General features: G+C 40.4%; 1 protein-coding gene across 2 annotated transcripts in view; it reads right to left on the minus strand.

Moving 5' to 3' along the window:
* Positions 1-2,529: 2,529 nt before the first annotated feature.
* The window catches only part of SERINC4 (serine incorporator 4), a 114,288-nt gene continuing 92,584 nt past the window's right edge, over positions 2,530-24,233 (minus strand). For both annotated transcript variants that reach the window (XM_073568613.1, XM_073568612.1), the window contains exon 13: positions 2,530-5,184. In XM_073568613.1, coding sequence (XP_073424714.1) covers positions 4,971-5,184 — 214 coding nt within the window. In that variant the 3' untranslated portion in view covers positions 2,530-4,970. The remainder of the gene's footprint in view (positions 5,185-24,233) is intronic.

Raw genomic sequence — 24,233 nt, forward strand, 5'->3', positions numbered from 1 at the left:
ATGACACCAACCCCATAATGCAAATCATTGTGACATCCGACATGTTCTCTAGGCCCCTACCCATCCATGCCACTTAATATTTTGCTTTCATTCCAAGCCCCCGTGTTACCCTGTCCACTAAGCCACTGGGTCTTTCTATTCTCCTTACTACTTACTTGTTTTGCCCCTTTCTTTAAAGGGGTTGTCCACTACTAGGACAACCCCTTCTTAAACTAAATGTTTGGCCCCAGTAAAACAATAAAGCCTATACTTGCCCCCCGTGCCGGTGCCGTTGCAGAAGTGTCAGCACTCGCGGTCTCTGGGCTGTTATGCTGTGGAATGACACGTGACGCTGGCGCTCAGTCAGCTATAGTGTCACTTTCTCTGCCTTTGTACGAACTGAACATTGAAGAGGAAGTCTGGGATCAGTTGCAGCGCTGACTTCCTCTTCATGTTCAGTTTGGTCTGAAGGAGGAGACAGTGACGCCAGTGCTGATTTGGCGCCGGCGTCACATGTCACATCACTGCATCCGAGCTCCGGGACCCTGTGTGCAGACATCGCGAGAACTGCGCCGGCACGGGAGGTAAGTATAGGCTTTATTATTTTATCGGGGCCAAACATGCAGTTTAAGAAGGGGATGTCCTAGGAGCTATGCAGCTTAAAGTTTTTTTTCCAGACTCTTCATAAATTTCTGCAGTCACTGCATGTCAATGGAGATTGAAAAATCCTGACCATGTGCAGTATGCCTGCCATCAATTGGCGTTTAGTGTGCGATTTCCATATTTGCAGAGGTGTACCACATAATTTTTTCAGCTACACTCAATGTTCTGTTGATGAAGCCGATAAAAAGTGAGTCGGCATGTGACAACCACAGAAGACACAGCTGAAACCTGACAGTGTACATATTGCACCCTCTTAGCATTCTGCGATCACATAAAGTAAATGCAGAGATTTAGCTGAGAACTCCTTAACAGACGACCTGTCAAAGTATTATATTCTTGTTTTTCCCCTGAGTAGTTAGGATTTTATTTTTTATTGTGACCAATATGCACGGTTTTGAAAAGGCGCAAAATTTTTGCACAACCTGTAGATGCACAAATAAAACACCAGTCTTGATGTTTTGGGGGCCTGTATTTCTGCAAGGCTATGTTCAATCTAGACATTTTTTCAGCATTTTGCTTGTTTTTTCCTTGCGTTTTTTGCTGCGTCTTTTGTGCAGTTTTTCCTGCATTTTTGTCATGCTGCATTTGTGTCTTGTGTATGCTGATAAAGTTTACCTGTGTTTTTTTGGTGCAGATTTTCAGCGTTCCTTCCCCACCCATTACTTTCAACGGGTGAAAAACGCAGAAAAAACGCTGAAAGAAGTGCTCTATTGTGGGAAAAAAACATGCAAAGAACAAAATACTGATGACAAGAAAAACAAGCTGTGTGCATGAGATTTCTGAAATCTCATTGACTTTGCTGGTATTGTAAAACGCAGCTAAAAATTTGCATAAAAGCGCATTTAAAAAAAAGCTGAAAAAACACCTAATGTGAACATAGCCAAAATATAACATTAATTTATAAAAAAAAGTGCAAAGAAAAAAAAAACAAAATAAAAATAGGGGCGAGCAGGAGTAGAGTAAGGGCCCCGTTTCACATAGCGACGCACCAGCGATCCCGACAACGATACGACCTGGTAAGGATCGCTGGTGCTGGTAGGGATCACTGGTACGTCGCTACATGGTCGCTGTAAGCAGGCAGGCAGATCTCTTCAACGACGCACCAACAATCCCGACAACGGTACGACCTGATAACGATTGCTGGTGCATTGTCACACATCAGCTATTCTGAACGATTCCAGCCTGCATCACAAGTTCTGCGTTGCTCATTGGCGTCAAACACAGCGATGCATGCTGGCCAGCGGGACGCCGATGATGAAAAAATGGCCCAGGACATTCACGCACGATCAGCAATATCCAGCGGGGGGGCGGTCGCTGCTGCGTGTCACATGTAGCGAGATCGCTGTTGCGTCACAAAATCAGTGACATTAGCGATCTCGCTATGTGAGACGGGGCCTTAAGAGTAAAAACTGTTTCCTTTTCACCTGGCGTCAGGCTCTTTTTTAGGGTTTGCTCACACTAGCGTACATTTTCTCATGTGAGAGAATCGGGCCGATTCTGCTAATCACACTGTCAGCGTTTGAGCCCAGTGTCCTTTTACTGTGATCCGATTCTTTCACACGAGAAAACTGCAGCATAGGTGCAGAGAAAATGGAGAACTTACAGTAATTTCCACATCTTCTCCATTGTTTCTATTCCTGCACATTGGACTGCACTCGTATGACATCTGAATGCAGTCTCATGTATTACACACACCCATAGACTTGTATGGGTGTGCGTGGTTCGATTTGCCGAGCAACTCATAGCATGCTGTGATTGTTTTCTCATGCCAAATCGGAAGTGAGAAAAGGAAAGTCTGATCTGCAGTGTCCCATAAGATAACATTGGGCCGAGTGCTATCTGAGACCGTTGTGCATACAATATGAGATAATAGATACTGCACACCTCTTGTGTTTAACAGATTATTTATTATTTTTGATTATTCTGAAATTTTTTGCTCGATACAGGTGAATAGTTGTGGTTGTACCAAAACATGGATGCTTTCCTCCACAAATAGATCCACAAAAGTGTAAGCGTCCGAGCCAAGTTCTACTGAAGTGAATATAGAGCTGGAGTGAAACCCTGCATACAACCTGTGAGCCAGTGTGACACTAGTTTGGGAGAAAGCAGCAATGATTTCCAAATCCTCTACAACTCCTATAAGAACTTTACCTAGTCATGAAAGTTATAGCGAAGTCATCTGAAGCAAAATCCTGGCTCACAAACCCATGCTAAACAGAATTATCCTGGGTGGTCCTATTTTTTTTTTTTCTCATTAGCGCCATCAGTTTGTTACTTTATAAATAAAAGAAAACTATTTTTGATTAATGTAACCCCTAATTAAGAAATGCCTTGAAGTTGAAGCTTTCTGACCATTCACGGTTATAAAAGACTAGCGTGTGGATTGTAGCATCATAAAGCCTGATATTCTCTGCATAATGCTAATTGGAGCCTAAGCAACAAAACAAGCAAATGGACATTTCCCTTTTCCCAATATATCTGCATACAACAGAATGACAAGTGTTGTCATGACTCCGTGTAAACAGTCATTGTATTCCGTCCCGTCACGGCAGCTATAAATAATAGACATTGATTCCCCAACTATACAAACGACAACTGCTCTAACGATATTTCAGTGCAGATCCTGCCTGACCTTGCAAGTCAAGGTAATTCTCTCCCTGGATTTTAGCTTGGGGCTCTCATGGGACATGTCAGGTAGCTTTGGTGCAGTAATCCCATTATGTATAGCTGAGAGCAGAGGTATGCAGACTGCACAGCTTGTCCTATTGTGTTGCTTGTAGGCGTCACTTCTACACTGCTTGGTCTCAGGACACATTCTTTCTAAAACATATTTGGCATTTGGGACAAAAAAAAGGATAATATTTTGGAAATTACTAAAGTCATTCACTGAAATGCACAACACGCATACTATAGAGTTACAAATACAAACCTAAATAAGCTGCGTTAGTCACTTCGGGAGTTTGGGGTACTTTTTTGAAGGTTCTGGGTATATGGGGCAGTTCATTATATTTTCATCAGTGATGCCTAAGTTATTGGACTTTGGAGGGACCCCCAATGAAATGCACTTAAGACATGTACACATATATTCTAAAAGTATTGTTATATGGTTAGCTAGTTCTGCTAACACAAGCCGCAATGTACGTGGAGATCAGTAGCGTTGTTCTGTTAGTTCATATGTAGATCTGAACTAGTGAAAGCTAGTTGTGGCTCTAAGTAGTCCAAATTTCATGGCTAAATCAAATTGTGAAGCTACCATTTTTCTCTACTTGTTTCACAATATAGACAAAAGTATTGGGCACACTTCTGAATTCAGGTTTTCCATTCATTCCCAAAGCCACAGGTGTATAAACTCGAGCCCCTTGCCACGCAGTCTGCCTTTACAAACATTTGTGAAATAATGACTAATTCTAAAGAGATCGCTGAATTCAAGCTTAGTTCTGTGATAGGACGCCGCCTTTCGTGAAATGTCTTCCCTCCTAAATGTTCCACAATCAAGGCTTCTATACACCAAGATCAATAGCAAGTTCTGGAGTGGTGCACGCCGCCACGGAACCCTTCAGTAGTGGAAACTTGTTTTGTGGTGTGACAAATCACGCTTCTTTATCTGGAGTCTGATGGATGTGTCTGAGTTTGGTGAATGTCAGGAGAACATTAACGTGTCAACATGACGAGAACACACTATTTTGGACAATAGTATGATTCCAACTTTGTGGAAACTGTTCAGTTCCAGCATAACTGTGCAGCAGTGTACATAAGTCCATAAAGGCATGGTTGGGTGAGTTTGGTGAGGAAGAACTTGCCTTTGGAGACTGAGATCCTTGCCTTCTCATCCAACATCATTGTCTGACCTTACAAATGTTCCTCTTGATGAATGGCAAAAAGTCCCATAAATACCATCCAAAATCTTGAATAAAGCTTTTCCAGAAGTGTGGTAGCTTATATAGCTGCAAAGAGAGGGTCAACTCCATATTCATGCCCATGGATTCATAATGGGATGTCATAAAAGTTCCTGTAGATGTAATGTGTAGGTCTTCTAGTACTTTCATACATATAATATATAACAAACACAAAAATGAACCTAGAGTACTAATATCCAATAAAAAGTCTGACATGACATTGTAAAGTCTGTGTTATTGTCACCATGCTCTCAGTATCGGCTCCAGATTGCTTCGACTTCCACAATGCCATATAATGAAAATGGGAACAATCCAATTCCTGGGCATGTATTTCCTGGTGTTAATCTCCACATTTGATTAAACCATTGATCTCACATGCCCGTTATAAATCCCTATCACAATGTCCATAGATCAAGAGGAGATAAGGACATTTCACTTGGACACTGTGACTCTACGAATCTGTCTTCGCCTCAGTATATGTTGTGGTGGGCCACTCTTTTGCTTATGTCCATTTTCAGAAAAGCACGTTGGTGCCAGAAGTATCCATAAATAAAGTAAGACACATATCCAACAGGATGCCACCTTGATCCAAAATGTAGCCCAACTTCCATGCGTGAACACAGTCTCCAGGGAAGAGTTCTCATAGCTGCAATCACAAAGCATTGCATGAGAATACACAATTGTCAAACATTAGTCACAGTGATACTTAAACATTAGTCACAATGAAGTGTTCACGTGGCAAATTAGCCATGTAGTGTAAGACTTTATATGTATACTAACCACAGCACTTCTGAACATTTGTTTTGCCCTTTGGCCACTCTATGTAATTCTATGCTCAGAAAGTGCATAGATTTGCTGATACTTGCTGCAAAGTTCACATCACAACAAGCAACACAGAAAAAAATCATTCCACCCTCCAGACAAATAATGAAACTCGGATGTAGCCAACTCCATGCATTCTATTTTTTCTACGTGATGCTGGGGAGGATACGATGTGTGATAGCTACATGCTGCCTTTATCACAGAGCCGGACACGGTCCAGAAGTTTGTTGGTCAAGTCAAAATGTACCTATCATGATGGAAAGTAAAAAACCCCCACTAAACTACAATTTGTAACATATTACTGTATGCCAGCAAACCTAGCAAACTATACCAGTGTACGTGGATGTTAACCTTCTGCACCTTATTGATGGCCTGTCTTCAACACAGTCTATTGTGCATAAATGGGGATTTGTCTTCTGGGCTCCTTAAGATCCAGACCCCTTCATTGATTTATTTATAGACTTAATGTTCCCATATACACTAGTTGAAAGTCGTCCAAACCCACTGATTTCGGTGGGACCAGCTGAAGATCTGATGCATATGGAAGCCTCCCTACAGATCAGATGATCCTACGTTTACCAATGTATCATAGATAGGTAGTGTTAACTTGGACTTAGATTTGCCATATCTGGTAACGGTTATCACCGTGACACATCATACGTGGAGTTATAGGGACTCTGTCAGCACAGAATCAATATTAAAACCAAGTACAGGCGCTCGGTGCATCACGTTCCCACCTGCTTGTTTTTCCTCTGTTTCCACCCCCCTTCTTTGACTGACAATTCTGGCTTCATAGAGACGACAGGGGCGAAATACACTCCCTGACAGAAGTTATGTCTCTTATCCATATTATGTAAATTAAAGCTTATAACCTGACGTTAAATTCATCCATTGGTTGTATAAATTATTCTTTTGAAAGCTGAAACCCTCCAAAATGTGGTTTAGGTTAAGAAAATAAATTGCCATCAATGCAGAAATATTGATCATTTAATGGACACAGAATGGTCAGATTTTGGCAAGACAAAAGTTTTGTCACCTGGTCATATAATGCACCCAATCCTAGTTTACATCCTCACCTGTGCTCAGTAAATGATCGGTTAATTAGTGGGTGTGTATAAAAAGAAACCCTGCACCCCAGACCTTCACTTGAGCTGCAACTTGAGCTCTGACAACATGCCAAAAATCCACCCTGCGACCAAAGCCTTGATTATCAAGAGGCTGAAGACCAGATCCAGTGCAGAGGTGGCTGGCAGCTTTAATGTGTCTCAGCGTCAGGTACAAAGAATTAAAAAAAGATTCAACGAGACTGGAGATGTGTTTGACAAGCCCAGGTCCGGCAGACCCCGCAAGACATCTGCTCAGGAGGAACATTTGTTGGTTAGAAAATCCAAAGCAAGCCCCTCTTCCACTGCAGCAGAGCTACAACAGGCCTGGTTACCTCAAGTCCCTGTGTCAACTAGAACAGTTTGTAGGATTCTATCTCGAAATGGCCTCCATGGTCGAATCAGTGCCCAGAAGCCAGCACTCAACAAAAGGCAAATAAAAAACTATGTGGCATTTGCAAAGTCCCACAGCCTGCTAAACAGATGGATGCTGGAAAAGTGGCAGAAGGTGGATTTCTCTGATGAATCTTCAGTAGAATTACACCACAGCCGCCGCAAATACTGCAGGAGACCTACTGGAGCCCGTATGGATCCAAAATACACCCAGAAAACAGTTAAATTTGGTGGTGGAAAGATCATGGTCTGGGGTTACATTCAGTATGGGGGTGTGCGAAACATTTGCAAGGTGGAAGGCAATATCAATAGCCTAAAATATCAAGAAGTATTAGCTACCTCTTATATTCCAAATCATAAAAGGGGTCAAATTCTGCAGCATGATGGTGCTCCATCTCATACATCCATCTCTACAACAAAGTTCCTCCAGGCAAAAAAGATCAAGGTGCTCAAGGACTGGCCAGCCCAGTCACCAGACATGAACATCATTGCGCATGCTTGGGGTAGGATGAAAGAGGAAGCTTGGAAGACAAAACCAAAGAATCTAGATGAACTCTGGGAGGCATGTAAGACTGCATTCTTTGCTATTCCTGATGACTTCATTAATAAATTGTATGAATCATTGTTGAACCGCATGGATGCAGTCCTTCAACATCATGGAACTCACTCAAAATATTAGATATGACCCTAATAGCACCACAACTTCATTCACCAATGTTATGCAACATATATTTGTATTTTAAGTTAATTATTTGTTTGAATGCTAATTATGCAAATTGTCTCTTCAGAGAGGAAGAGGACTAGAACTCTAGTGCCACCTATTGGAGGTAGCAATCCTAAAAGTCAATGTTGACCCTTTAATGAGCCTAGTTACATGACTTAGGATAAAAGCCAAGCCAGAATCTCCATTTGCAGACACTGTGTTTCGGGGTACTGCCCCTCATCAGTGCAAAGTGGGAGATCTGGTTTGGCTGTGAGAGAGACTGTTTGAATATCACATTACTTTCTGTGGCCGACAAAACTTTTGTCGTGCCAAAATCTGACCATTCTGTGTCCATTAAATGATCAATATTTCTGCATTGATGGCAATTTATTTTCTTAACCTAAACCACATTTCGGAGGGTTTCAGATTTCAAAAGAATAATTTATACAACCAACGGATGAATTTAACATCAGGTTAAAAGCTTTTGTTTACATAACATGGATAAGCGACATAACTTCTGTCAGCGAGTGTAAATGAAAAAAACAAGCAGGTGGGAAGAGGCACCTAATTGTTTAGCTCCGCTATGGTGCACCAAGCGGTAGTACTTGGATAAAATAGTCATTCTATGCTGACAGAGGTCTTTTAAAGGAGGTGTCCACCTTTGAGAACAATTTATTTTCACTTATATGCTTGTAGTTAGAGCTAAACATATTTTATGTGATTGGGTTTCATTAACATATTTTGTTTTCTTGTACATTCCTCTTTGAAGTGATTTGTGGTCATAAATCAACTGAAAGGAGCACAAAAAAACAGATAAGAAAGTTAAAACACTCTGCGCTGCTGTAATAAAGAATGCTTGGGACCAAGCTGAGTTATTTTTATTTCCACAATGCATTTCAGTGTTGGACTAATGCCTTTTTTATGTGAAAAAACCACTTGCATAGCAGCCATAGATGGCTGAGTAATTCTCAGTTAGCTCATTCTACAGCTACAGTAGCAATGGACAGTGCAAGAAAGAGGTTATAGAATGCAAATGGTGCAACATTTTTAATAAAGCCCTGTTGAGAACATTATTTTTAGCCCAGATTATATGCACTTGCATATAAAAAAAATTGTCCCTAAAGGTTGACAACCCTTTTAACGTCAACAATTCTTAGTAGTGTTACTTTAGGCCACTATTGGCCTCCTTTTAGTATAAAGTTTGGACAAATATCCAATACGCTATATAAGTTGACGATCAAATTAGTAAGTGTGGGAAACAGTTTTATGGGAGATTTTTCATGCAGTCTTGAGCCAAAGCCTAAAGTGGACTTCGAAGGATTGGCAAACATAAAGCAAGGACTTCTATTTCTTCTTTCTGGTTAATAAATCCACCCTAATATGGGATGTGTGAGATTACAGAAAAATAAATCTGTTTTTCTCCAGGAGCATTAACACTCCTGTGGATAAGCTGTGCCTTGTCTTTCAATCCAGCCAAATTAACAAGCCCATTTAAGTTACAAATTGATTCTAATGCTTGTAGCATAGCTGGGAAGGACAGGGTTAAATCCAGGCTATGTACTGTCATGATTAGATGCAACTGACTGTCTTTAACTATTCTTATCATTGATCAGTTTTCGGGTTGTCTTTCATTGGTTGTGCTGGATGTGGAGCAGAGTTGAGTTTGCTGCTGGTGAGTGACCAGCCAAAATGTGAGCTGTAGCTGAGAGAGACATACCGGGGGTCTCTTTTTGAATGGAGACTGCGCTAAGCAGTCTGTGAGAGCTGCAGAGAACCAAGTGGAAGCTGCAGCCTGTTCAGTGCAAACTGTGCCCAGAGTTGAACACTTCTGTTTGGCAATGGAAGCTGATTGGGCTGAAGGAGATACTGCAACTGGTGGGATTGTGCCTTTTCTGCGTATGAAGTCTGATCTGGGAGAAAAGACTGTAATCTGCCGCACAAGAGTAGCCAGGGTTTGTTCTGTTTAGTTAGCCCCTGGAAAAGCTAAGGTTTTATGTTTATGAATTTATTTTGGTGCTGTGCAACTTGTGGAAAGTAATAAGAACTGCAAGTGTTTGGACCAAAACTGCATTGCCCATGTGAACGCTATCTAAGGCCTAATGCCTACCAGAGAGAGTGAATCTCTATAATTGGTGGATGAAATGCTAGTGTGAAGTCCCAGAGAGCACAGGTGATTGCAGTGTAAAGATTGAAAGCCCTGAGTAAAGGCAGCTACAGCATAGCAAACACAGTTGTAAACAGCGTCGGACTGGAGCACCTTGGGCCCACCAGAGAAAATCATTCTTGGGGCCCACTATGTAGCTACATAGAAATAAATACAAGACCACCAATTGTGTGGTAAAACACACTAATATCAAGGTATAATATAAAGTAGTACAAATCTTAATTATGTAGCAGGAATTGGGGTAGCCTCCCTCATAGAATATAAAGCAGCCCCCTCATATAGTATAATGCAGCCCCCTCATAGAATATAATGCAGCCATCTCATAGAATATAGCCCTCTGATAGGGTATAATGCTGCCCCCTCATAGGGTATAATGCTATATAGATATAGAGTTAGATAGATATTGATAGAAAGATAGATGTAGAATTAGATAGATATAGAGATAGATAGTAGATAATGGATAGATAGAGATAGATAATAGATAGAGATCGATAGAGATAGATATAAAGATAGATATAGATGGAAATATAGATATAGAGATAGATTGATAGATATAGAGATAGATAGAAAATAGATAATGGATAGATAGATAAACGATAGATAGATAGATAGAGAGATAGATAGCTATAGATAGAAAGATAGATATAGAGATAGATAGATAGATATAGAGATAGATAGATAGATAATAGAGATAGATAATAGATAGAAATATAGAGATATAGTAATAATAATAATAATAATAATATAGAGATATATATAGAGATAGATAGCTACAGATATATATATAGATATAGAGATAATAGATATAGAGATAGATATAGAGATAGATATAGAGATAGATATAGAGTTAGATAGAAATAGAGTTAGATAGATATAGAGATAGAGCTATAGAGATAATAGATAGATATAAAGATAGATATAGAGATAGATAGATATAGTGATAATAGATAGCTATAGAGATAGAGCGATAGATACATAGCATTAGATATAGAGATAGATAGATATAGAGAGAGATAGATATAGAGAGAGATAGATAGATATAGAGATAGATAGAGATAGATATAGATAGATAGAGAGATAAATATAGAGATAAATAATGGATAGATAGATAGAGATAGATAGATAGATATAGAGACAGATAGATAGTTAGATAGATAATAGATAGAGATAGATAGATAGATATAGATAATAGAGAAAGAGATATACAGTGGGGAAAAAAACTATTTAGTCAGTCAGCAATAGTGCAAGTTCCACCACTTAAAAAGATGAGAGGCGTCTGTAATTTACATCATAGGTAGACCTCAACTATGGGAGACAAACTGAGAAAAAAAAATCCAGAAAATCACATTGTCTGTTTTTTTTTTTCATTTTATTTGCATATTATGGTGGAAAATAAGTATTTGGTCAGAAACAAAATTTCATCTCAATACTTTGTGATATATCCTTTGTTGGCAATGACAGAGGTCAAACGTTTTCTGTAAGTCTTCACAAGGTTGCCACACACTGTTGTTGGTATGTTGGCCCATTCCTCCATGCAGATCTCCTCTAGAGCAGTGATGTTTTTGGCTTTTCGCTTGGCAACACAGACTTTCAACTCCCTCCAAAGGTTTTATAGAATCATAGAATCATAGAATCGTAGAGTTGGAAGGGACCTCCTGGGCCATCTGGTCCAACCCCCTGCTCAAAGCAGGATTCGCTAAATCATCCCAGTCAGATGTCTGTCCAGCCTCTGTTTGAAGACTTCCATTGAAGGAGAACTCACCACTTCTCGTGGCAGCCTGTTCCACTCATTGATCACTCTAACTGTCAAAAAGTTTTTTCTAATATCTAATCTGTGTCTCTTCCCATTCAGTTTCATCCCATTGCTTCTAGTCTTTCCTTGTGCAAATGAGAATAAAGTTGATCCTTCTACAATGTGACAGCCCTTTAGATATTTGTAGACAGCTATTAAGTCTCCTCTCAGTCTTCTCTTTTGCAAACTAAACATTCCCAAATCCTGCAACCTTTCCTCATAAGACAGGGTTTGCAGACCGGTCACCATTCTGGTCGCTCTTTTCTGAACTTGCTCCAGTTTGTTGATGTCTTTTTTAAAATGTGGTGCCCAAAACTGGACACAATATTCCAGATGAGGTCTGACCAAAGAGGAGTAGAGGGAAATAATGACTTCACGTGATCTAGACTGTATGCTTCTGTTAATACATCCTAGAATTGCATTTGCCTTTTTTGCTGCTGCATCACACTGTTGACTCATATTCAGTCTGTGATCTATTAGTATACCCAAGTCTTTTTCACATGTGCTGTCACTTAGCCCTATTCCTCCCATTCTATATATGCTTTTTTCATTTTTATTGCCCAGATGTAGTACTTTGCATTTCTCCCTGTTAAAAACCATTCTGTTAGTTGCTGCCCACTGCTCCAGTTTATTTAAATCTTTTTGAATCCTCTCTCTCTCTTCTCTAGTATTAGCTATCCCTCCTAGCTTTGTGTCATCAGCAAATGTAATCAGTTTACCCTCAATTCCTTCATCTAAATCGTTGATAAAGATGTTGAACAATACAGGGCCCAGGACAGAGCCCTGTGGTACCCCACTTGAGACATTCTTCCAACTGGATGTGCAGCCATTTACGACCACTCTTTGGGTCCGATCACTAAGCCAGTTATGAATCCACCTAACAGTTGCCTTGTCCATTCCATACTTAGTCATTTTTTCAATAAGGATTGTATGAGAGACTTTGTCAAATGCTTTGCTGAAGTCAAGATATACTATATCTACAGCATTTCCTTGATCCACCCAATCAGTGATACCGTCATAGAAGGAAATTAAGTTAGTCTGACATGACTTATTAGTTACAAACCCATGCTGACTCTGTTTAATCACTTCATTCTTATCCAGGTATTGACATACATGTTGTTTAATAATTTGTTCAAAGATCTTTCCTGGTATAGAAGTCAGACTCACCGGCCTATAGTTGCCTGGGTCCACCTTCTTCCCCTTTTTGAAGATAGGAACAACATTTGCTCTTCTCCAGTCTTCTGGCACTTCTCCTGTTCTCCAAGAATTTTCAAAGATTATGGAGAGGGGTTCAAAAATTTCTTCTGCTATCTCCTTCAGTACTCTGGGGTGTAATTCATCTGGACCTGGAGACTTGAATTCATTTAGGTTAGCTAAGTGTTTCCTCACTATCTTTCTGTTTATAGATATCCTGGATTCTTCTATTCCCTTAATAGGACAGTGAATAACAGTTGATGTTGCATTTCCTTTCTGAGAGAAAACAGATGCAAAATAGGAATTTAAAAGTTCAGCCTTCTCAACATCCTGTCTTACCATTTCATCATTTTCATCCTGTAAAAATCCTATAGCATCTTTGACTTTTCTTTTACTTTTGACATATCCCCAAAATCCTTTATTATTGCTTTTGACATCTCTTGCAAGCCTCAGTTCATTTTCAGCTTTAGCTAATCTGATTTGTGCCCTGCAGGTTCTGCAGACAGCATTATATTCTTCTTTAGATATGCCTCCCTCTTTCCATTTTATAAACATTTTTTTCTTCCTTTTTAGCATGTGCTTAAGTTCTGTGTTCATCCATCCTGGTTTCCTTAAATGCTTCCTATTCTTCCCTCTTTTCGGAATTGTTAACAACTGTGCTTTGAGAATTTCATTTTTCAAGATTTCCCATCCTTCCTGGACATTTTTGTCTTTAAGGATATCCAGCCATTGGATCCCTCCAATTCTCTTTCTGAATCCCTTAAAATCTGCCTTTCTGAAATCTAACCTTGACGTCTGAGTCTTCACAGGTCTTCCACCTCTAGTAATCCAAAATTCTAAAATAGCATGGTCGCTACCTCCTAGGGTCCCAGCCACTTTTACCTCCTCAACCATTTCCTCCCTGTTTATAAGGATTAGATCCAAGGTAGCAGTTCCCCTTGTTTTCTCCCTTACCTTTTGGAAGATAAAGTTGTCAGCAAGAGAGGATAAGAATTTCCTTGACCTGTTAGTTTTGCCTGAGAGAGATTCCCAACAAATGTCTGGATAGTTGAAATCTCCCATGACAACTATGTCATATTTTTTGGAGAACTTGGCCATCTGATGCATAAAGAGTTCATCTATATCTTCGGCTTGCACAGGCGGCCTGTAGTAAATGCCTACAATGGTGTCCTTTCCATTGTTCTGTCCTTGTATTCTTACCCAAACAGTTTCCACAGAACTCCCAGTCTCTGAAGCTTCAATCTCTGTGCAGATATACGCGTTTCGAACATACAATGCGACACCCCCTCCTCGTTTATCAAGTCTATTTCTTGCAAATAAGTTGTATCCTTCTAGTCTTGTATTCCAATCATGTGTATTGTCCCACCAAGTTTCAGTGATTCCAATTACATCATATTTCTGTTCCTGTGTTAGTAGTTCCAATTCTCCTTGTTTGTTGCCCATGCTTTGTGCATTAGTATAGAAACATTTTAGTTTGTGATTGGTTTCTCTTTCTCCATTATTTTTATTAATTAGATTCTTTCATCTTTGTTCTTCCTTTCCACTTCTAATAGCAGAGTTCTCAATAGCATTTGTCAGGTGTATGGCTTTTTCTGGTCTTTTGCTTCCCTTCCCATGTTGTTCTAGTTTAAAGCTCTCCTTACAAGTGTAGCAAGGCGACTTCCAAATACATGCTTTCCAGTCTTCGTAAGGTGCACCCCATCTCTAGCAAGTAGTCCATCGTATAAGTAGTTCACTCCGTGATCCAGAAATCCAAATCGTTGCTGACGGCACCATCGACGTAGCCAGTTGTTCACCTGCAGAATCTTATTCCACCTCCTTGTTCCATGGCCATCCACTGGGAGGATGGAAGAGAAGACCACCTGCGCTCCCAGTTCTTTCACTTTCTTGCCTAAGTCTTCAAAGTCTCTGCAGATGATTTCCAGGTCGTTTCTTGCTGTGTCATTTGTCCCCACATGTAGTAGCAGGAATGGGTAGTCATCTGTAGGTCTGAAGAGTCCTGATATCCTGTCAGACACATCTTTAATTTTTGCACCTGGAAGACAGCACATTTCTCTTGTAGTTATATCCGGTCTGCAGATAGCGGCCTCTGTTCCTCTCAGCAGGGAATCCCCCATGACCACCACTCTCCGTTTCTTCTTCACAACATTTTTCTTTCTCCATCCAGGAGGACTCTGAGGGCGTACAAGGTTGCTGTTTGTTGGCAAAGTCTTATCCTGATGTATTTCTTCATCGTTTTCCTGCGTGAGAGCCTGGTACTGGTTCCTGAGCAGTATGGGTGCTGACTGCCTCCTGATCCTCCTGCTTCTCTGGGTCACATGTCTCCATTCCTCTGTTTCTTCAGGTGCACTTCGAATTTCTTCTCTTTCTGTAACATGAAGAGATAATTCTGCTCTGTCCAAGAACTCTTCACCTTCCTTAATGATCTTCAACGTAGCTAACCTCTCTTCGAGATTTTGCAACTTTTCCTCCAACAGGGACACAAGCTTGCATTTGTGGCATGTGAAGTTTGGCTTTTCCACTGGTAAATCTGTGAACATGTAGCAAGAAATGCAGCTCACCAAATGGCTCCTGGCCTCTTCCATCTTGAGATTTCTTAAAAACGATGAAAGATGAGCCAAAATTCCGATTTCCTCTTTTCAGCTGCAACGGCCAAAACCCAGTGATCGTTGAGCTCGCGGAGACTCTTCACTTATCCCAGAAGGCACTGGGAATATGCAAATGATCTCCTCAAGACTCTTCCCCTGGTTTTCCGATTTCCTCTTTTCAGCTGCAACGGCCAAAACCCAGTGATCGTTGAGCTCGCGGAGACTCTTCACTTATCCCAGAAGGCACTGGGAATATGCAAATGATCTCCTCAAGACTCTTCCCCTGGTTTTCCGATTTCCTCTTTTCAGCTGCAACGGCCAAAACCCAGTGATCGTTGAGCTCGCGGAGACTCTTCACTTATCCCAGAAGGCACTGGGAATATGCAAATGATCTCCTCAAGACTCTTCCCCTGGTTTTCTATAGGGTTGAGATCTGGAGACTGGCTAGGCCACTCCAGGACCTTGAAATGCTTCTTACGAAGCCACTCCTTCGTTGCCCTGGCGGTGTACTTTGGATCATTGTCATGTTGAAAGACCCAGCCACGTTTCATCTTCAATGCCCTTGCTGATGGAAGGAGGTTTGCACTCAAAATCTCACGATACATGGCCCCATTCATTCTTTCATGTACCCGGATCAGTCGTCCTGGCCCCTTTGCAGAGAAACAGCCCCAAAGCATGATGTTTCCACCACCATGCTTTACAGTAGGTATGGTGTTTGATGGATGCAACTCAGTATTCTTTTTCCTCCAAACACGACAAGTTGTGTTTCTACCAAACAGTTCCAGTTTGGTTTCATCAGACCATAGGACATTCTCCCAAAACTCCTCTGGATCATCCAAATGCTCTCTATCAAACTTCAGACGGGCCCGGACATGTACAGGCTTAAGCAGTGGGACACGTCTGGCACTGCAGGATCTGAGTCCATGGTGGCGTAGTGTGTTACTTATGGTAGGCCTTGTTACATTGGTCCCAGCTCTCTGCAGTTCATTCACTAGGTCCCCCCGCGTGGTTCTGGGATTTTTGCTCACCGTTCTTGTGATCATTCTGACCCCACGGGGTGGGATTTTGCATGGAGCACCAGATCGAGGGAGATTATCAGTGGTCTTGTATGTCTTCCATTTTCTAATTATTGCTCCCACAGTTGATTTCTTCACTCCAAGCTGGTTGGCTATTGCAGATTCAGTCTTCCCAGCCTGGTGCAGGGCTACAATTTTGTTTCTGGTGTCCTTTGACAGCTCTTTGGTCTTCACCATAGTGGAGTTTGGAGTCAGACTATTTGAGGGTGTGCACAGGTGTCTTTTTATACTGATAACAAGTTTAAACAGGTGCCATTACTACAGGTAATGAATGGAGGAAAGAGGAGACTCTTAAAGAAGAAGTTACAGGTCTGTGAGAGCCAGAAATCTTGATTGCTTGTTTCTGACCAAATACTTATTTTCCACCATAATATGCAAATAAAATGAAAAAAAAACAGACAATGTGATTATCTGGATTTTTTTTTCTCAGTTTGTCTCCCATAGTTGAGGTCTACCTATGATGTAAATTACAGACGCCTCTCATCTTTTTAAGTGGTGGAACTTGCACTATTGCTGACTGACTAAATACTTTTTTTCCCCACTGTATATAGAGAGATATATAGAGATAGATAGATATAGAGATAGATATCTAGATAGATAGAGAGAGAGAGACAGATAGAGAGAGAGATAGAGATATAAAAAAACAAACCACGATACTCACCTCTCCTCCTCGCTCCCACGCTGATCCCGGCTTCAGTGTCAGGAGCTGCCCCCTCTGCCAGACACACAGCGGGTGCGCGATGTAGTGACGTCATCGTGCACTGGCTGTGAGTCAGGAGCAGAGGGGACTGAGGGCGGCACCGGCCCTGATTTACGGATGCAGAGCGGCTTACTGGGCTGGGGGCGGGGCCTCTGGGGGTGGAGACTGTGAAAATGATATTCACTGCTTTGCAGTGAATATTCATTTCTCTTTAGCAGCGGGGACAGGGACTTCTGCCTCCTGTCACCCGCTGCTGCTCCACTGGCAGGGGCCCCCATAGCAGCTGCATGGTGTGCGACACACCACTGGCTGGGGGCCCCTGGAGCAGCAGGGGCCCTAGGCAACTGCTGGCCCTGTATGCCAGCAGGTGCCAGAGCCCACCAGATGCCAGGGCCTACCGGAGAATCCACCGGTTCTCCGGTGGGCCAGTCCGACGCTGGTTGTAAAGCATGGAGGCTCTGTCCTGCTGGAAGATGACATTGCTGTGGTGTCATGACGTCTCTGCTGCATCTCATAAAGAGACAGTCTCAAGATCTTAAGTGAAGTTGTGCAGAGGTGAACCAGGGACCGCAATGCTGGGAGCAAGGTTCACATAGCCCCTCGAAACAGAGGTGATGGAACTATCCAAGTCCCAGAACCAATGGACTGCAGCTTAGACCAGAGCAACACCTACTTCACCTACCCTGCCTGCATTGCTGTTCCTCATCCAGGCGAGGGGCCTCACCCTTACCAATTTAAATCTCCTGATCCAGATGAATTACATCCTAGGGTACTGAAAGGGATAGCAGAGGAAATGTCAGAACTAGTAGCCAGAATATTTGAAAAATCCTGGAGAACAGAAGTCCCAGAAGATTGGAGAAAGGCAAATGTCTCTGTTCAAAAAATGAAGTAAGGTGGAGCTAGGAAATTACAGGTCAGTAAGCATTCTATTCTAGGAGAGATCTTTGGATAAATTATTAAAGGCATGTAGGCAAGTACTTGGATAAGAATACAGTATTAATCAGAGCGAGCAAAGGTTTGTACCAAACAAGTCATGCCAGATTAATCTAATCTCTTTATATGATGGAATCACTGACTGGGTGGATCATGGAAATGCGGTAGATATTATATATCTCAACTTCAGCAAAGCATTTGATAAAGTTAGGTGGATTCATAACTGGCTCAGTGATTGTGCTCAAAGAGTGGTAATAAATGGTTGTACATCCAATTGGAAGAGTGTTTCAAGTGGGGTACCAGAAGGCCCTGTCCTGGCCCCAGTGTTGTTCAACATTTTTATAAATGATCTAGATAAGAGATCAAAAGACAAACTAATCAAATTTGCAGATGATGCAAAGCTAGAAGGAATTGCGAACACTAGAGAAGACAGAGAAAGAATTCAGAAGGATCTAAATAAGCTTGAACAATGGGCAATGACTAATAGAATGGTATTTAACAGGAAAAAATGCAAGATTATACATCTGGCAGGAAAAAGGAAAATTACATCTACAGAATGGGAGGAATACAACTAAGCAACAGCATGTGTGAAAAAAGACTTGGGTATACTAATGGATAACAGACTACACATGAGTCAACAGTGTAATGCAGCAGCAAAAAAGGCAAACACATTTCTGTGATTATTTACCCCTTAATGACCTGGAGGTATTTTCGTTTTTGTTTTTTGCTCCCCTTCTTCCCAGAGCCATAACTTTTTTATTTTTTGGTCAATATGGCCTTGTGAGGGCTTGTTTTTTGTGGGACGAGTTGTACTTTTGAACAACACCATTGGTTTTAACATATTGTGTACTGGAAAATGGGAAAAAAATTCCAAGTGCGCTAAAATTGCAGAAAAGTGCAATTCCACAATTGTTTTTGTTTTGCTTTTTTACTATGTTCACTAAATGCTAAAACTGACCTGCCATTATGATTCTCCAGGTCATTATGAGTTCATAGAAACCAAATATGTCTGGGTTCTTTTCTATTTAAGTGGTGAAAAAAATTTCCAAAGTTTATAAAAAAAAAATTGCTCCATTTTCCGATACCAGTAGCGTCTCCATTTTTGTGATCTCATGTTGGGTAAAGGTTTATTTTTTGTGTGCTGAGCTGACATTTTTAATGATACCATTTTGGCGCAGATACAATCTTTTGATCACCCATTTTTGCATTTTAATGAAATGTTGCAGCGACCAAAAAAAACGTAATTCTGGCGTTTTGACTTTTTTTCTCATTACGCGGTTTAGCGATCAAGTTAATTTTTTTTATATATTTATAGATCGAGTGATTCAGAACACGGCAATACCAAACATGTGTATGTATGATTTTTTTTTTTATTGTTTTATTTTGATTGGGGCTAAAGGGGGGTGATTTAGACTCTTAGATTTTTTTTTTTCTTTTTTTTAAAAACATTTTTTTTTACGCTTGGCATGCTTCAATAGTCTCCATGGGAGACTAGAAGCTGCAATAACCCAATCAGCTCTGCTACATACAGGCGATGATCAGATCGCCTGTATGTAGTAGAATTGCTGACTTGCTATGAGCGCTTGACAGTGGTATTTAACGGGTTAATAGCCCCGGATGGACCTCTGACATGTGCCAGAAAAGATGTGGGCTCACCGTTGGAGCCCACATCAAAGGGAGGGTGTCCAACATCAGCGTATTATTACGCAAGATATCAGAAAGGGGTTAAGCGAAGCATAGAGCCTAGATCATGAAAAAGTAGAAACTGCGGACGGCACTGCTATTACCATATATCAGCTGATGGTATGCGTCTGGCAGCAAGCTGTCATCCAATGTTCCTGGGTGCTTGACCTCGCAGTGATCAAATCATTGAATCCATGTGTAGAAAAGGTCACACTCAGCAGGATAAAATATAGCTCCTTTATTGACACATATTTACATGTCAGGTCAGAGTGGAGTGGCAAGAGTGTTCACAAGCTGACAACGGCCGTTTCGCGCTGTTCTAGCGCTTCCACGGGTCAAAGAGCAGGAGGAAATGACGGACTCATATACTACTCGCCTCATCTCGTCTGCCCTCCTGCTACAGCTGATACATAAGTGATAAGTGAATTAAAACCATGTGCACAATACAATTCACAAAATACACCATGAAATACACATTTCATTAACCACTAAGCTGCGGGATAAAAATTCCTCATATAGATAAACAACAAGATTACAATACAATTACTTTATACTATTTTCTCTATATATATACTGGCCTGTAATTTATTATAGTTTCTTTTCCTTTTTCTGTGGAACAATTAAACAGAAATTTATGCCCATAGATATTAACAACTATAACACATATACCTGAATAGAATTCTGCCCAATAATATTCTCATTGATGCAACTAATCTGCGGGATAAAAGTTCCTCATATAGATAAACAACAAAATTGCAATGCCGTTTCTATATACTATTTTTTCTATATATACTGGACTGTAATTTATTATAATTTCTTGTCCTTCTTTTCTGTGAAACAATTAAGCAGAAATTTATGTCTATTGATATCAACAACTGTACTGCATATACCGGAAACAATTCTGCCCAATAATACTCCCATTGATGCAACTAATCAAACAATGCAAAAAATCACCAGACTGAATGGCTACAAAATATCAAGTATTTATAACAAACATATATACAACTTTTGATTATCTGAATTAATATTTCAACATACTAATTCATTTGTAATCTCTACTGGCTGTTACATACTAATCATATAAGTGACATTACTATGTATATGTGACTCAATGAGAATACATATACACCCCTCACATATATGGAAATAAGATCAGATCTATATATTACTTCCGATCAAAATTATTTACTCGGGGCCCTCTATTTGTGTATATCTATTATCAAAGGAAAATAGCCATATTGACTCTATCATTAAAGCCCGCTGGACCCGTTGCTCGTGTGTTAAGGATCCATTTAGATTCCCTTCTTAATAATAATTTATTAAGATTCCCCCCTTGTGGGGGGAATACTACTTTTTCAATCCCCGCAAAAGAAAGGACACTAGGATCCATTCCATGTACACTCCTAACGTGGTCAATCAAACGCGGAACACCTTTTCCTGTTGTAATCGATTTAGGCTGTGTGCACACGCTGCGGATTATGTGCGGATTCATCCGCGCGGATTTTGTAAAATCCGCAGGTGAAACCGCAGGTCAAAAGACCTGCGGTTTTACCTGCGGATTGCTCTGCGGTTTTGCCCTGCGGTTTTTCATCTCCTCAATGGAGGAGATGGCAAACCGCAGGAGAATCCGCAGAAAGAATTGACATGTCAATTCTTTCTGCGGATTGAAAACCGCAGATAATCCGCGCGGAAAATTCCGCACCGTCTGCACTGCGGTTTTTGATTCCCATAGGGAATCATGGTACTGTACACCGCAACAAAAACTGCTGCGGGTCCGCAGCGGCCAAAACCGCTGCGGAACCGCAGCAAAATCCGCAGCGTGTGCACACAGCCTTAAAGTGTTCACGAAATCGAACATATAGGGGCCTTATTGTTTTACCTATATAGTAAAAACGGCACATACAAAAAATTACATAGACTACATGATCCGTCTTACATGTGATAAAATCCATCACAGTATGTTTAACTGCGCCCATCTGTAATGTGCGATCAATACAATGATATTTACAATATGAGCAATGCCCACATTTAAAATTTCCCTTAGGGATACCTCGCTCCAACCAAGTGTCTCGTCTTGTTACTATTCGATTATGGACCAATATATCCCTAATTCTAGTACTGCGTTTACATGAAATTAACGGTCCTCTTGACACTACATCACTTAGTTCTCTATCCTGTTCCAAAATATGCCAATTCTTTCTGATTACAGATCTAATTTGTTGGTCCATAGGACCATACCGAAAACAGAAAGTGAATCTTTTTTCTTTCTTAGTGGATTTGTGTTGCGAATACATCATACCTCTCTTTTTATCTGCCCATTGTGATTTCACTTTTCTAAGTGTAGCATCTAACAAAGTATCAGGATATCCTCGTTGTTTTAGTCTGTCGTATAATTCCTTAGATTGCAGTTCCGCCCCTTCTGGTGTATTATTTAAACGAAATATTCTCAGGAATTGACTATATGGCAAAGAATTAACTGTATGTGGAGGATGAAAACTATCATATCGTAATAGTGAATTAGTTGCTAACGGTTTTCTGAAAACTGAAGTGCAAATATTTTCTTCTTTTATTTCCACCAAAACATTCAAAAATTCCAACTTTGAACCCCCAAAATTGTATGTAAATAACATGTTCATTTGATTCTCCTCATTTAAATATTTAACAAACTCTTCAAAGGTATTCTCAGTACCATCCCAGATTATAAACACGTCATCCACATATCTAAGATATAATCTAATATGTCCAAAAAATGTTTTTGTATTATAGACATACTTCTCTTCGAATGCCCCCAAAAACAAATTAGCAAATGTGCATGATACTGGAGTACCCATCGCAGTTCCCACATTTTGACAATACCACTACTGATCAAATGTAAAAGCATTATGGGTTAATATGAAGCTCAACGCTTCACATACAAAATTCACAAAATCCCCTCCTTTTTCTGTGGTATCTAATATCTCTCTAATAACTTCTACTCCCAATTTTTGGGGACTTCTCGTATAGAGACTCTCTATGTCTATCGATACTAAATTAAACCCCGGTTGCCAAGCAAAATCATGTATTACTTGTAAAAACGCATTTGTATCTTTTATATATGATGGAATCTGTGTTAATAATGGACATAATAACCAGTCCAGATATTGCGATAAAGGCTCAGTAACCGACCCTATCCCTGATACGATAGGGCGTCCTGGTGGACTAGTGGATGATTTATGTATCTTAGGTACATGGTACCAATGTGGACGTGTGGGAAATTCAGGCAACAATTTTTCTGCCTTTTTTTCAGAAATTACGTTACTCATAACATGTTTCCTAAGAAGAGACCTTAATTCTTTAATGAACTTGAAAGTTGGATCTGCTTTCAATTTAGTATGAGTCACCATGTCAGATAACTGCCGATAAGCTTCTGCGATAGACATTTCTCTTGACAATAATACCGTATTCCCTCCTTTGTCTGAAGGTCTCACTACAGTGTCAGACCAAGATCTAATCTCTTTCATGGCCTGTTGTTCCATTACTGTTAAATTTGGGGGAACTGTTGGGCATATTATTGACTCTATATCTTTTATAACTTGCTTCTCAAATATGTCTATGGAATTCCCAGGGGAAATAGGGGGCATATACTCAGATGCCACTCCTCCTGTAAATGGTATATTTCCCATGTGTGGAACACTATAATTCCTCTCTAGTTCAGTAATACTCAAATACAATCTTTTGATCACCCGTTATTGCATTTTAGTGAAATGTTGCAGCGACCAAAAAAAACGTAATTCTGGCGTTTTGACTTTTTTTCTCATTACGCGGTTTAGCGATCAAGTTAATTTTTTTATATATTTATAGATCGAGTGATTCTGAACACGGCGATACCAAACATGTGTATTTATGATTTTTTTTTTTATTGTTTTATTTTGAATGGGGCTAATTGATTTAAACTCTTAGATTTTTTTTTTTTCATATTTGTAAAAACATTTTTTTTTTACTCTTGGCATGCTTCAATAGTCTCCATGGGAGACTAGAAGCTGCAATAACCCAATCAGCTCTGCTACATACAGGCGATGATCAGTATGTAGTATGTATGTATGTATGTATGTAGTAGAATTGCTGACTTGCTATGAGCGCTTGACAGCGGTATTTAACGGGTTAGCCCCGGGTGGATCTCTGACATGTGCCAGAAAAGATGTGGGCTCACCGTCGGAGCCCACATCAAAAGGAGGGTGTCCAACATCAGCGTATTTTTACGCACGATATCAGAAAGGGGTTAAGCGAAGCATAGAGCCTAGATCATGTGAAGTAATTATCTCCCTCTCCTCCTCCTTGGTCAGATCTCATCTGGAATACTGTGTCCAGTTCTTGGGCACCACATTTTAAAAAGACATCGAAAAACTGGAGCAAATTCAGAGAAGACCTACCAGGATGGTGTGCGGACTATAAACTGTCCTACAAACAACGGGTAAAGGGTAAAGGATCTGGGAATGTTTAGCTTTCAAAACATAAAGCTAAAAGGAGACTTTATAGCTGTCTACAAATATCTGGAGGGATGTCAC

The sequence above is a fragment of the Dendrobates tinctorius genome, unplaced genomic scaffold (genome assembly GCF_039654945.1).
Source record: "Dendrobates tinctorius isolate UK_male_01 unplaced genomic scaffold, ASM3965494v1 ptg000022l, whole genome shotgun sequence".
NCBI classification, from domain to species: domain Eukaryota; kingdom Metazoa; phylum Chordata; class Amphibia; order Anura; family Dendrobatidae; genus Dendrobates; species Dendrobates tinctorius.